Source organism: Heteronotia binoei, chromosome 21 (genome assembly GCF_032191835.1).
Source record: "Heteronotia binoei isolate CCM8104 ecotype False Entrance Well chromosome 21, APGP_CSIRO_Hbin_v1, whole genome shotgun sequence".
Lineage (NCBI taxonomy): Eukaryota > Metazoa > Chordata > Lepidosauria > Squamata > Gekkonidae > Heteronotia > Heteronotia binoei.
The window spans coordinates 16,307,166-16,322,893 of NC_083243.1; the positions used below are offsets into that span (position 1 = coordinate 16,307,166).

The 15,728-nt window shown below is 46.4% G+C and overlaps 1 protein-coding gene across 2 annotated transcripts in view; it reads right to left on the reverse strand.

Annotated features, from left to right (window-relative positions):
* Positions 1-4,452: 4,452 nt before the first annotated feature.
* The window catches only part of C21H14orf39 (chromosome 21 C14orf39 homolog), a 54,334-nt gene continuing 43,058 nt past the window's right edge, over positions 4,453-15,728 (reverse strand). For both annotated transcript variants that reach the window (XM_060262220.1, XM_060262219.1), the window contains exons 14-17: positions 12,271-12,410; positions 10,534-10,666; positions 8,960-9,017; positions 4,453-5,060 (exon numbers count right to left, since the gene is read on the reverse strand). In XM_060262220.1, the coding sequence (XP_060118203.1) occupies positions 4,873-5,060; positions 8,960-9,017; positions 10,534-10,666; positions 12,271-12,410 (519 nt within the window). In that variant the 3' untranslated portion in view covers positions 4,453-4,872. The remainder of the gene's footprint in view (positions 5,061-8,959; positions 9,018-10,533; positions 10,667-12,270; positions 12,411-15,728) is intronic.

Here is a 15,728-nt window from a genome sequence, read left to right on the forward strand (position 1 = left end):
TCTTCATAGGGAAAGTGTTCCAACCCTTTAATCATTCTAGTTGCCCTTTTCTGCACTTTCTCCAATGCTATAATATCCTTTTTAAGGTGCAGTGACCAGAATTGTACATAATATTCCAAATGAGACCGCACCATCGATTTATACAGGGGCATTATGATACTGGCTGATTTGTTTTCAGTTCCCTTCCTAATAACTCCCAGCATGGCGTTGGCCTTTTTTATAGCAATTGCACACTGTCTTGACATTTTCAGTGAGTTATCTACCACGACCCCAAGATCTCTCTCTTGGTCAGTCTCTGCCAGTTCACATCCTATCAACTTGTATTTGTAGCTGGGATTCTTGGCCCCAATGTGCATTACTTTGCACTTTGCCACACTGAACCTCATCTGCCACGTCGACGCCCACTCACCCAGCCTCAACAGATCCCTTTGGAGTGCCTCACAATCCTTTCTGGTTCTCACTACCCTGAACAATTTAGTGTCATCTGCAGACTTGGCCACTTCACTGCTTACTCCCAACTCCAGATCATTAATGAACAAGTTAAAGAGCATGGGACCCAGTACTGAGTCCTGCGGCACTCCACTGCTTACCGTCTTCCACTGTGAAGACTGCCCATTTATACTCACTCTCTGCTTCCTATTAATTAGCCAGTTTTTGATCCACAAGAGGACCTGTCCTTTTACTCCATGACTCTCAAGCTTACTAAGGAACCTTTGATGAGGAACTTTATCAAAAGCTTTCTGGAAGTCAAGGTAAACAACATCTATTGGGTCCCCTTTGTCCACATATTTGTTCACCCCCTCAAAGAACTGTAACAGGTTAGTGAGGCAAGATCTTCCCTTACAGAACCCATGCTTAGTCTTCCTCAATAACTTGTGTTCATCAATGTGCCTACTCATTCTGTCCTTGATAATGCTTTCTACCAACTTTCCCAGTACTGAAGTCAGACTGACTGGCCTGTAACTTCCCGGATCTCCTCTGGAACCCTTTTTAAAGATGGGGGTGACATTTGCTACCTTCCAGTCCTCAGGAACGGAGGCCGATTTCAATGAAAGATTACATGTTTTTGTCAGGAGACCCACAAGTTCAACTTTGAGTTCTTTCAGAACTCTTGGATGTATGCCATCTGGACCTGGTGACTTATTAGTTTTTAATTCATCAATCAGTTGTAGGACCTCCTCTCTTGTCACTTCAATTTGACTCAGGTCTTTCAACGCCCTTTCCAAAATTAGTGGTTCTGGAGCAGGCAAACATTTCTCAACTTTCACAGTGAAGACTGACGCAAAAAATGATTCAGGAAGGGAAGCCAGCAGTTGCGCACTGGTTGGCTGGCTTTGTTTTGTCTCCCTTCCAATCGGCTGGCTGTTGTGCAACCAGGCAGAGGTGGGGAACAGTGGCTCTCCAGATGTTTTTTGCCTACAACTCCCATCAGCCCCAGCCAGCATGGGCAATGGCTGGGGTTGATGGGAGTTGTAGGCAAAAAACATCTGGAGAGCCACTGTTCTCCACCCCTGACCTAAGGCACCGGGGGGGGGGGAGTGCCCAATTCGGCGCCCCCCCCAGCCCATTGCCCTAGGCAAATGCCTAAATTGCCTAGTGGATGAGCCAGTTTTGGGTGCCAGACAGTCTAGTGCCGGCCCTGCAGATGTTCAGAGGTAGTTTTGCTATTGCCTGCCTCTGCATAGCAACCCTGGTCTTCCTTGGTGGTCTCCCATCCAAATACTGACCAGAGCTGATCCAGCTTGGTGTCCAAGATCTGATGAGATTGGGTTAGCCTGGGTTACCCAGGTCAGGGCACATAATAAAAACATACTGTTTGGAGGTTTTCACTGACTTTCCACAGTTCTGCCTGATCTTCCGAGCAAGTTGCTTTTTAAAAAATCCCGTGTGGTTTGTCTGTTTTCCGCTAACCTCTCCCCTTCTTCTAGCTTAGTACTATCATCATCGGGGTATTACAGATGGACGGGGACCTAAGGCAGAGTGAATGTGGCTTGCCTCAAAGTCACCTTCTATTTTCACGGCTGAGTTGAGATTTCTGCTGGGAGACATCTGCTTCCTAAATGCTTACTGTGGGTGCACCATCCCAAGCCCCCTTTTGCATGAAATAGCGGCACAAATGTAATTTCAGGCCTGTTTTTAAAAGCAGCAGCTAGCAAGTAGCCTGCCATGCTCTGAGAAATATAACTTTTTTTTTTTTAGAAAACTGCTAACCTCTCAAAATCTCTTTGTGGAAAAACATTCTCAAAAAATGTTTGAAGGTTCATGAGGGGCACCCGTGTGTTTCTCCTTCATTTCCCTCTCAAGAGTTCTGGCACCTCTTTGGTGCCAGTTTGGTGTAGTGTTTAAGTGCATGAACTCTTAGCTGGGAGAACCGGGTTTGATTCCCCGCTCCTCCACTTGCACCTGCTAGCATGGCCTTGGGTCAGCCATAGCTCTGGCAGAGGTTGTCCTTGAAAGGGCAGCTGCTGGGAGAGCCCTCTCAGCCCCACCCACCTCCCAGAGTGTCTGTTGTGGGGGGACAAGATATAGGAGATTGTGAGCCGCTCTGAGACTCTTCAGAGTGGAGGGCAGGATATAAATCCAAACCATCTTCTCTTTTTTCAGGAATAAAAGAAAAGCCCTGCTTAAATGCAATTATAAATGGCAAGGAAACCAGGGTTTTGTTTGTGCTTTTGTGGTTTTTTTTTTTTTTACTATTTATGGACTAACCCTAAATCAGACTTTTCCCTGCAGCCACTGTGGCCGGACCTGCCTGTCCCGCATTGGTCTTGTCAGCCACCAGCGAGCCTGCAGCAGACGTGGACTATTGCACCCTTCTTAAATCTTCGTTCGCGAAGCCAAGCCGAGAGAGAGAAGAGGAGATTTATGGACTAGAAGAGTATAGCTAAAGCAGGGGTGGTCGAAGTGTGGCTCAGGAGCCATATGTGGCTCTTTCACACATATGGTGTGGCTCTCAAAGCCCCCACCACCCTGTCAGCCAGCTTGGAGAAGGCATCCGCCTCTTTAAAATCACTTTTCCAAGCAAAGCCAGCCAGCAGTTTGGAGAATGCATTTAAAGTTGCCTTCTTTCCACCTCCCCCAAATCTATTAGCCCGCTTGCCTGCCTTCCTGTCTTGCAGCTTTCAAACATCTGACATTTGTTCCATGTGGCTCTTATGTTAAGCAAGTGTGACCTCCCCTGAGCTAAAGGAACTACAATGGAGGAGGAAGAAAGAACACACAACAATCACAGCTTGAGAATTTTAAAGCCAAAGCTGAGATTTAAGGGCATATTAAGTTTGTAGATTGACATCATTCCTGCTCCAACCTACCCCATCCCATCCCGTCCCCACTGTTCTTATGCCACAGCGTATTGTTGGAACTCTCTGTCTGGGGCAGTGATGCTCTGTATTCTTGGTGCTTGGGGGGAGCACAGTAGGAGGGCTTCTAGTGTCCTGGCCCCACTGGTGGACCTCCTGATGGCAGTTTTTTTTGGCCACTGTGTGACACAGAGTGTTGGACTGGATGGGCCATTGGCCTGATCCAACATGGCTTCTCTTATGTTCTTATGTGTGACACAGAGTGTTGGACTGGATAGGCCATTGGCCTGATCCAACATGGCTTCTCTTATGTTCTTATGTGGCACAGAGTGTTGGACTGGATGGGCCACTGGCCTGATCCAACATGGCTTCTCTTATGTTCTTATGTGTGACACAGAGTGTTGGACTGGATGGGCCACTGGCCTGATCCAACATGGCTTCTCTTATGTTCTTATGTGACACAGAGTGTTGGACTGGATGGGCCATTGGCCTGATCCAACATGGCTTCTCTTATGTTCTTATGTGTGACACAGAGTGTTGGACTGGATGGGCCACTGGCCTGATCCAACATGGCTTCTCTTATGTTCTTATGTGACACAGAGTGTTGGACTGGATGGGCCACTGGCCTGATCCAACATGGCTTCTCTTATGTTCTTATGTGTGACACAGAGTGTTGGACTGGATGGGCCACTGGCCTGATTCAACATGACTTCTCTTATATTCTTAAGTGTGACACAGAGTGTTGGACTGGATGGGCCATGGGCCTGATCCAACATGGCTTCTCTTACGTTCTTATGTGTGACACAGAGTGTTGGACTGGATGGGCCACTGGCCTGATCCAACAAGGCTTCTCTTATGTTCTTACGTGACACAGTGTTGGACTGGAGGTGCCATTGGCCTGATCCAACATGGCTTCTCTTATGATCTTATGTGACACAGAGTGTTGGACTGGATGGGCCACTGGCCTGATCCAACATGGCTTCTCTTATGTTCTTATGTGACACAGAGTGTTGGACTGGATGGGCCGCTGGCCTGATCCAACATGGCTTCTCTTATGTTCTTATGTGTGACACAGAGTGTTTTTCTTGAAAGAAGATTCAGTTGGACAAACGTTTACATAAACTCCTTTTTAGCACATAAAGAATCATTTATATGGGGTTAAAATAACTTTAATATTGTGCTAGTTAAAATATGTTACAAGCAATTATTTAAAAACTCAGAAAACAACAATGACAATGACAAATATCCTCTTGTTATAAGGGATAACAGTATTTTCGCCAAACTACCCAGTTTCAAAAAAATATTTTAGGTATTGCTATAGGAGCTGATTATTTAGCTCTCAATAAATAACACTGAAAGTATTGGAAAGGCTATTTTCAAATGAAGCATTTGAAGATTATATTACATGTGTTTCATGAAGTAAAATTTAGCCAAAACTTTTAACGGCCCGAACAATTTTAACCTTTTTGACTGAACTCACTTAAAATTGATACTGAATGCAAAATTTTCATCATTTTTACCTACTTTTTTTTAGGTAGGAAGATAAAATGTTTGCTATGGCTATTCCAAATCATTAAAAAAGTGAAAATGCCTTTCTGCTTTGTGAAGAAGTCTGAAATCCTTTTTGGGAAGCAGACTGGGATCCAAAAGAGAAGGGAAAACTGAAGACATCTTTTCCATCTTGAAAAGTTTGAACAGAAGAACATGATGGGAAGGAAAAGGCAAACGAATCTTCATTATCCATTTTTCCAAATAAATCTCCTTGAAGGGAATAATATCTTGAATTAAAATTTAGTTTTACAGAAGTACAGTCAACTCATATTATTGTATTTATGGGAAGAGGTATCAGAACAGTAATTATCATTTTACTACAGGGGAAAATGGCTAAAGAATAATACAATACCTACTTCTTATATGAAAAACTGACATTTGAATGTTGGGCATATGTTGGTTCTATTATGTTAAGGGACAAGTGTTTATGAAAACCTGTACCTTCAAATGCTCAGACAGTGGCTGTGAGAATAAAAGGGGGATGAATTTTGGGTGGACAGATAGAATGGGTAGACCTCTTTGAGTCTGCGGGCACCTTTGAAACTATGTCAAGACAGTGTGTGACTGCAACAAAAAAGGCCAATGCCATGCTCAAAATTATTAAAATTATCCAAATGCCATGCTGAGCCAGTGCCAAGGTCAGACCACTATGCCCCGAAGGCCCGTATGGACGTGTCACCACACCCCTGTTTAGGCGACGAGCGTGTTTTGGCTCGCCCTCAAAACCTGATGGACCCAATGTGGCTTCAGATGGCCTTGAGGGATCCCTGGCCCCCTGGCGGCTCATTAGATGAGCTTGCAGAGTCCTGGAATAGCCGGCTCACTGCAGCCATCAATGAGATCGCACCTAGGCGTCCTCTTTGCCCCTGCTCACTACTTGCACCATGGTATGCTCTGGAATTGCGGTCGATGAAGCAGCAGCTTAGACGTCTAGAGAGACGGTGGCGGCGTACTCAGGACAAAGCAATGAGAACATCTTATAGGTCATTTATGAACGTATGAACATATGAAGCTGCCTTATACTGAATCAGACCCTTGGTCCATCAAAGTCAGTATTGTTTACTCAGACTGGCAGCAGCTCTCCAGGGTCTCAAGCTGAGGTTTTTCACACCTATTTGCCTGGACCATTTTTTTGAGATGCCAGGGATTGAACCTGGGACTTTCTGCTTACCAAGCAGATGCTCTACCACTGAGCCACCGTCCCTCCCCTTTTTGCGGACCTATGAGGTGGCAGTCAAGACCACAAAGAAGTCACTTTGTGGCCTGGATTGCGTCTGCAACCTCATGCCCAGCCCAATTATTTAGTACAATTCGGTCCTTAACTGCTCTACTGCAAGGCAGATCAAATGTTAGGGAGTTGGAAATCAGCTGTGAGGCTTTTGCAAGTTTTTTCGCAGATAAGGTCTCATCACTCCGTCATGACCTCCCTGCCACAGTTGAAACAGTAAGTGAACGTGCGGCTCCGAGCACTTCTTCAGGTCCACTTCTGGATCACTTTGACCGACTCAGCCTGGAGGAAGTTGACAGGATTCTCATTTCTGTGCACCCTACAACTTGCGTTTTGGATCCACACCTGTCCTGGCTGATAAAAGCTAGCCAGACGGCGTTATGTGATCCACTACGTTCTAATGTCAACAGATCCCTCATAGAAGGGGTCTCCCCCACACCTCTTAAAGAGGCTGTGATCCACCCTCTCTTGAGCGCAGTGACTTAGCAATGGTGATCCATGCCTCGGTCACCTCAAGAATCGATTACTGTAACGCTCTCTACATGGGGCTGCCCTTGACTCAGATTCGGAAGCTGCAGCTGGTGCAGAATGCTGCAGCCAGGCTACTAATGGGGCTTCCTCGTCAGGAGCACATTCAGCCTGTGTTGAGATGGCCGCACTGGCTGCCTGTTGCGTACCGGATCCATTTCAAGGTCCTGGTATTAATCTTCAAAGCCCTCTATGGCCTAGGACCCACCTATCTGCGGGACCGCCTTGCCCCACATATTGCCCAGAGTGCACTGCGATCAAGCTCTCAAAATCTTTTGGCTGTCCCTGGGCTAAAGGAGGCTAGGCTCAACTGCACCAGAGCAAGAGCCTTCTTGGTTGCAGCCCCAATACTTTGGAACACCCTTCCAGAAGCCATCAGGGCCCTGCGGGATTTATCGCAGTTCCGCAGGGCCTGCAAGACTGAACTGTTTCGGGTGCCATATAACATCTAATGGGAGAGGGCTGCCACCACATCTGGATCCATAACGCTTTTATTACTAATTGCCCAGGATCTGTGCACATGAGAAAGAAAATATTATATGATCTGCCTGAAGTAGCACCATTGTTATTTATCTGATTGTTTTATTGTTTTAATATTGTTTTGTTTACTGTCTATTTTATGCTGTTAGCCACCTTGAGTCTGTATGGAATGGGCAGGATATAAATATAAAGTAAGTAAATAAATAAATAAATATTAGGAAGGGAATTGATAACAAATCAGTCAGTATCATAGTGCCCCTGTATAAATCGATGATGTGGCCTTGTGGAGTACTGTGTACAATTCTGGTCGCCGCACCTCAAAAAAGATATTATAGCTTTGGAAAAAGTGCAGAAAAGGGCAACTAGAATGATTAAAAAGTTGAAACACTTTCCCTATGAAGAAAGGTTAAAACGCTTGGGGCTCTTTAGCTTGGAGAAACGTCAACTGAGGGGTGACATGATAGAGGTTTACAAGATTATGCATGGGATAGAGAAGGTAGAGAAAGAAGCACTTTTCTCCCTTTCTCACAATACAAGAACTCGTGGGCATTCGATGAAATTGCTGAGCAGTTGGGTTACAACTGATAAAAGGAAGTACTTCTTCACCCAAAGAGGGATTAACACATGGAATTCACTGCCACAGGAAGTGGTGATGGCTGCCAGCATAGACAGCTTCAAGAGGGAACTGGATAAACATATGGAGCAGAAGTCCATCAGTGGCTATTAGCCACAGCGTATTGATGGAACTGTCTGGGGCACAGTTCCATCAATACGCTGTATTCTTGGTGCTTGGGAGGGCACAGTGGGAGGGCTTCTAGTGTCCTGGCCCCACTTATGGACCTCCTGATGGTGCCTGGTTTTTTGGCCACTGTGTGACAGAGTGTTGGACTGGATGGGTCATTGGCCTGATCCAACATGGTTTCTCTTATGTTCTTATGACACATCATGGTGGGCACAGCCACACAATGTCTTCCTCACTTACTTTCAGTCACACAGTGAAGAGCCATATGTTAAGCCAGCAGCTGCTGACACAGTGGCTTTTAAAAATCCCGCATAGCCGATCAAGTCACCGGTGGCCAGTCAAAATCGTGCTGAGCCGAAGTCCCCCCTAACACAGCCCACTTTCTTTTTAAAAACTACCACTTGGTGAGCACCATAATGTCCATGGGGACCTGTAGGGTTGGCAACAGCTACTAAACTTAAAAATTCCAGGATGTGGTGGGTATAGGGACCTTGCCTGTCATGATGCTACCTTCATTTATTATTCCATCTCTGGGCCAACTGCTGTACTGATATATAGAATGCACCCAATGGAAACCGCAGCCTGTGACATATGGGTTATTTGTTTTATTGCATTCTACGGTTTTAGCCTGTTATTTTTAACTGTTTTAACTTTTGTTGTTATCAGCCCTGAGTCTGCTTGCAGGAAAGGGTGGAATATAAATTAACAAAAATAAATAAATAGATAGATCGACAGACAGATGGATGACAGACAGACGACAGACGGACGACAGACGGACGACAGACAGACAGACGGACGACAGACGGACGACAGACGGACGACAGACAGACAGACAGACAGACAGACAGACAGACAGACAGACAGACAGATAGATAGATAGATAGATAGATAGATAGATAGATAGATAGATAGATAGATAGATAGATGATAGATAGATATAGATAGATAGATAGAAAAGCAGTAAAGCTGTAGGGAGACTGCCTGCATAACTTCTATCATTAATATAGGAATACAAAGAAACTATTGGTAAAATTGCTTTCACTGTAAGGACAATGGCCAGTATAACTGTTATGACTAACACAGTAACATGCAGAAACTTTTGGCAACGTTCATCTCGCTGTAAAAGCTTACCAATAGGTTCCTGTGGGGAAACAGGATTTAGACTTCCAGTAGAAGAGTTTTTGCCTGTCTGAAATGCAATAACATAATAATGGCACACTTTAATAGAACATTTATCAGACCGTTATTATAACAAAACATTATAATGAATTCATCATAAAACTAAGCAATGTTATAAAACCAATGATTTTAAAGGGCCACTTTTTTATTTACCAAAGTGCAGAAAAAATTGCAGTGTAAAACTAACACTTTTGCAGATAAAATCTACTGAGGAGATTAAACTCAAAGAAGAAGATGCAAGAATTTGCTGCTTTCACTTTTTCACCAACCTTGACTAAATGCATGATTACTCTTTCAGGGAACTAAAAACGGCATTAATTAAGTAAACAATCCAGAAGTCAAAAACCAAAGCTATAGCAACAGTTACCTAAAGAATGAACTCTGCACTTTCAGTACGTGTTTTATAAAATGTTGCAAATGGACACCAATGTTCCCTCTAAGCCGCGGAGTCTTGTGAGCAAAAATTCTACTTTGTGAGCTACTGGCATTAAAGTTGGGAGCTACTGCATAAATTAGCTTGCTTTGTGGCCATTTTTCCTGAGCTAGGACAAAAATGTGTGCTGGAAACTAAAAAACTGTGAGCTAGCTCACACTAACTCAGAGGGAGCACTGATGGACACTTAAATACAATATGGTGGTGACTGTGATTGATTTCTCACTGGCAGATGCTCCACCCCTGGGCTTCTGCTTGAGCTGGCTCAAGCGATCAGTTCCCCACCAGTTGCTGCGTGGGTGCCTTTTGATCTGCGGCTACCTCCTGTTCTCCTCACGGCAACCAGATTTCCAAAAAACCAGGATCAAAAGATGCCCACACAGCAACTGGTGAGAAATTGGTCGCTTGAGCCAGCTCAAGCAAAAGCCAGGGGGTGGAGCAACTGATTCCAGTGAGGAGTCATTCTGCGACTTGAGGAGAAAGGACAGTGCTTTTAAACATGCACCAAGTGACTGGACATGCAAGGGAAGGGAGGCTCCGAGGGATGCGCATGCCCCTGTGGCCAGGTGGCACCCTAGGCAGCCACCTACGTGATCTACTCAGACATGCCAGCCCTGGCAGCAGCTTCATATCTGTTGCAACTTGGCTGTTGTAATGTGTAACACCACCCAGGGGTGGAATTCTAGCAGGAGCTCCTTTGCATATTAGGCCACACACCCCTGAGGTAGCCAATCCTCCAAGAGCTTACAAAAAAGAGCCTTGGAAGCTCTTGGAGGACTGGGTACATCAGGGGGTGTGGCCTAATATCCAAAGGAGCTCCTGCTAGAATTCCATCCATGCCACCACCACCCCAAGTAGGGTTGCCAGGTCCGACTCAAGAAATATCTGAGACTTTGGAGGTGGAGCCAAGGGACTTTGGGGATGGAGCTGGGAGCAAGGGTGTGACAAACACGACTGAACTCTGAAGGGAGTTCTGGCCATCACTTTTAAAGGGACCTCACGCCTTTTAAATGCCTTCCCTCCATTTGAAATAATGAAGGACAGGGGCACCTTCTTTCAGTCTGTTGATCTCATGCTGGTAATTTAATGTTACCTGGTCTGGTGACTGTTCAACTCCAAATGCAGAAGAATCAAAGAAATTAAATGCTGGTGACTTTGCATTAAAGCCAGTTAGAAAACTAAAACTTGGTGACTTTGATGTTGATCCTTCATTTTCTGTTTGAAGTCTGTTGTAATGAAAAAAGGGAAGCAATGAGGAGACAATTAATATAGCTCTCAAAACTTCATTATAGCAACTAAAGACATACTGTGGGTATATCCATTGGTTTTAATAATCACCCTCTCCTAGCCAACCTCAACATGATCCCTCTGCTGGGCGAAGAAGAAGATGATGATGATGATGCACAGAATTAACTCTGTTGATCTTAAAGGCGCAACTGAACTCAAACTTTGTTCTTTTGCTTCAGACCAACGCAGCTACTCACCTGAAACCCAAAAAACTACTGATTGCAGAATTAATTATTATTAATGCTGGTGTTTTAATAACCAGTGGTTTTATTAATTGTGGCAATTGTACCGTTTGATGCAGTTTTAATTTATTTTATATTTTAAGCAATCTTGTATGCCACTGTCAGGGTACTATGCAAATAAATGTGGTGAGTCATGTGACAATATCCTTTTGGATATTAGGATCTTTACTGGTGTCATAACTTATGAAGCTTCATCTAACTTTGCATGCTGAGATGTCTGGAAAGTACCGGGTTCGATGCATGAGGACGCACATGAGATTTGAATTCAGCTCTTTATTCAGTGATCACAACATATCGAGATAGAAACTGAACCAGCTTGCAGCTTAAAGGTGCCAAGAACGCTGCTTATATACATGCAAATAACCCCGCCCCAAAATCCAACACACATAATTATAGGTACACGGCTGGCCTAAAGACCCCTTTTTGGCCTCCTCTCAGAATCCAGGTGGCTATTGTTATGGAGCCTCAAACTCAACAAGGTCTCTGATAGATCCTAAAGGCAAGTTCCAGCTTCAATACATAACAATGCCCCTTCGCCAGCTCCCCCCTTTTGCTAGCTCCACCTTAATGTCTCATTTTGGCAGGGGTTCGCAGGGGCCAAAATTTTGCACTATTGCAAAAATTAGGAAAATGGTCTCCTGATCCCATTATGGGAAGAAACACAGCATCTGTGCCAGCTCTAGAGGATGTGGCATGAATCCATAAAGTAGCCAGAGCTGGATTAACAATTAGGCCAAGTGGGCACTGGCCTATGGGCCCCCACGCCTTTAGGGGCCCCGGGCCGGCTTTCCCACCAGATATTCCCACCAGATATTCCCCAGCCTGCATACACAGCCAGCAACTGAGCTGCTCTTTGCCTAACTTGCCTGGTGTGGCTGCTGCTGGTGTTGCCAAGTTTGCCTCTCCCCTGCAGCTTAGTAAAAAGGGCTTTTGAGAAGGTGCCTGCAAGCTGCAGCATGGGCATGGGCGGCGGGGTGGGCACTCAGACTCAGATAATTTGTGAGGGGCCCCCCAAGATTTTGACTGCCTAGAGGCCTCCACAGGATTTAATCCGGCACTGAAGGTAGCACTCTCTGCCTTGTTGTCCATTCAAAACATATCCAAAATCTGAACTGTGACAGGAGTCAGGAGAACAAAGCAGGAGCCAAGTAGCACCTTTAAGACCAACAAACTTTTATTCAGAATGTAAGCTTTCGTGTGCATGTACACTTCTTCAGATGAGGAGTCAGGAGAAACTCTGATGTCAAGACACTTGGAGAAAAGCAAAGTTCTTGAATAATATTATAACTAAAAACCCTTACAGTTCAAATGGAGTTCCATTAGACTCAGGTGTCTTTGCAGATATGCTGTGCTCAGGAGTTCTGGGAAAGCTTTCAGCGGGCTCTTCTCCTGAAGCAAAATTAGGTCCAGCTGATTTACTACCACATTCTCTCTCTCCATTCTGTTAAAGGGAAAATGTTAAATATAAGGCACTGAATAGCATTTACAGCTATAATAATATCAAACATTTATGTTTAGGGGCTTTTCTGGCTAAAAGTGAAGCAATGTTAATAATAATAATAATAATAATAATAATAATAATAATAATAATAATAATAATAATTATTATTATTATTATTTTTATATCCCGCCCTCCCCCGCCAAAGGCAGGCTCAGGGCGGCTAACACGACACGGTATATACCATGATTACAGTAAAATACAATATTATTACAAACAATTAGACAGGTGGGTTAATTAATATCCAGGTGGGTTGCCGTGCTGGTGTGAAGCAACAGAACAAAGTTTGAGTCCAGTGGCACCTTTAAGACCAACGAAATTTAATTCTGCTATAAGCTTCCAGCTGAAGTGTGCATGCACATGAGAGCTTATGCACAGAATTAACCTTTGCTGGTCTTAAAGGTGCCACTGGACGCAAACTTTGTTCTGTTGCTTCAGACCAACACGGCTACCCACCTGGATATTAACATTGCTTCACTTTTACCAAAATAAAAAAAAGCCCCCAAACATAAACAGAAAGACTCTGGGGAATCTATTTAGGCTCAGACATAAATGTTGAATTCAGATGGCCAATTTGGGCCGACACAGGAACGATCCATCTCTGGATTTAAACAACACATTCAAATGTGCACATCTGGGTCCTGCCTCACTCTCGCTCTTACCTTGTCCTCTGCCATCGCTCTGCCACTTCAAAAAGCCAACAGGTAGTAAGCGGTAGCAAATCACTGAAGTGCTTCTGGGGCACCTATCACGACTCAGGGGGGTATTACCAGTTGCTGCCACCACTCTGGGTTAAGGGTTCCCTTCGAGAAGGCCCAGAGTTCCCTCCCAAGCCCTTCAGGCCTCTTGTAGCTTAGGCAAATTATAGGCGTAAGGACCAGGCAGAGTGAACAACAACAAAAAGGTTTTATTTTAAAAGAGAAGTTCAGTGCAACATAAACAAACAAGGTGCATTAAAGAGTAAAGGGGTAAAGGGAAAATAAACAAATGCCCTAACTAGGGTTGCCAAATCCAATTCAAGAAATATCTGGGGACTTTGGGGGTGGAGCCAGGAGACTTTGGGGATGGAGCCAGGAGACATTGGGGGTGGAGCCAGGAACAAGGGTGTGACAAGCATAATTGAACTCCAAGGGAGTTCTGGCCATCACATTTAAAGGGTCAGCATACCTTTTAAAATGTCATTTCATTCAGGTTCTGCGACTTGGTGATAAGGCGCCTGGTGTCCACCACAGTCTCAGCCATTGCCGATACCCGCCCGCCCGCCCCTGCCTCATCACCTTCGGCTGGAGAACTGTCGGAGAAGAGGCACCTGAGGGGTGCACGAAAGGGAAGAGGCGAAGACGGGGGGCACTCGGGTGTCACAGCGACCCAACACTCGCCACCTCTTGCAAGTCCCGTGCCTCTTGCGCCAAAAGCCCCGTGCGCCAAAAGCCTCTTGCGCCAAAGCCCCGTGCCTCTTGCACCAAAAGCCTTCGGCTGGAGAACTGTCGGAGAAGAGGCACCTGAGGGGTGCACGAAAGGGAAGAGGCGAAGACGGGGGGTGCTCGGGTGTCACAGCGACCCAACACTCGCCACCTCTTGCAAGTCCCGTGCCTCTTGCGCCAAAAGCCCCGTGCCTCTTGCGCCAAAAGCCCCGTGCGCCAAAAGCCTCTTGCGCCAAAGCCCCGTGCCTCTTGCACCAAAAGCCTTCGGCTGGAGAACTGTCGGAGAAGAGGCACCTGAGGGGTGCACAAAAGGGAAGAGGCGAAGACGGGGGGCGCTCGGGTGTCACAGCGACCCAACACTCGCCACCTCTTGCAAGTCCCGTGCCTCTTGCGCCAAAAGCCCCGTGCGCCAAAAGCCTCTTGTGCCAAAGCCCCGTGCCTCTTGCACCAAAAGCCTTCGGCTGGAGAACTGTCGGAGAAGAGGCACCTGAGGGATGCACGAAAGGGAAGAGGCGAAGACGGGGGGCGCTCGGGTGTCACAGCGACCCAACGCTCGCCACCTCTTACAAGTCCCGTACCTCTTGCGCCAAAAGCGAACACGACGCCCCCAAGACTTGCTCCGACCCGGCCACTGCCGGCCGCAGAGAGAGAGTGCAACCTTTCGTTAGCGCGCAAAGCGGCACGGGACTTGTAGTCTTCTGCGACATCCAGTCGACGAAGAACACTTTTAGTGAAGGGGCAGGACATGCGCGCTTCTCTCCCTCCCTTCGGGGACAGCTGGCGCTCCACCAACAGGGTGCGGAAGAGCCCCCAGCCAGCCGGGCTGAGGCGGGACTCACGGGAGGGGAAGCTGCACGGCCACCACCAGAGAGAAGGAGTGCCCAGCTCCAGCTCACCCCGCCGGCGCGGCGCGAGACCTCGGTCGGCAGCCAACCCAGCCAGAGGCCCACTCGCACTTGGCTCCTCTTGTCTCCAGCAGGTGGGAAGGGCCGCCATTCCCCCCTCCCCGCTTTCCAGATTTTTGGCAAGCGGGGGGAGGAGGCTCCAAATCGGGGGTCCCCCGCCCTGGCGGGGGATTTGGGAAGCCTAGCCCTAACCGTCTCTCTATACAGTCCCTACTGTCTCAGTCAGACCTGGGCCTACTCACCCTTCCTCTAAGGGCAAGGGTCTCTTCCTTGCAGCAGCCTTCCTCAGCTCTGCCTCCTAGAAAAATAACACCCCCTTCCTGGGCTTGGCCCTTTTATTTCCTCCTCCCAGACCCCACACCTCTCTGGGCCAGTTTCCCTCCAAAAACCCTTGCCACCCAATCAGAGGGATAGAGGGGATCCTGGCAAATGTAGGCTCTTCCCAGTACTCCTAAGCAGGCTTCCCTGGGGCCTGTAGGCCTCACTAGGCCCAGTATCATGACAGCACCTTTCCCAGCCATCTGAATGACTGGGGAGCGCCAGGGAAGTGTTGCTCATGTCAAGCGCGCTTATTTCTGTAACATGGTTGTTTCTTAGACATAAAAAGGTCACCAGCTCTCTACTGCACACCCCCTTATTTACAACCATTGGGCAAGTAATAAATCCATCTGGCCCAAGGATGTTTATGCTACAGCCTGGCTGGTACCACTTTCAAGTCACCTCTCCCACAGGTTCACACAGACAATTCTTATCTTCTGCTAGAGAAGTGTGAGAAAGGGAGATGTTTTTAATAGCCTAAATTCCTTAGTAATAAAAAAGATAGTGTTTAGCAACCTTTGAACCCGTGACTCAAGTATGCATCTGTAATGTAACCTTTGAAGATATCTTATATAGCAACTGTGTAACCATGTATATATCATTACTCCCAAGGC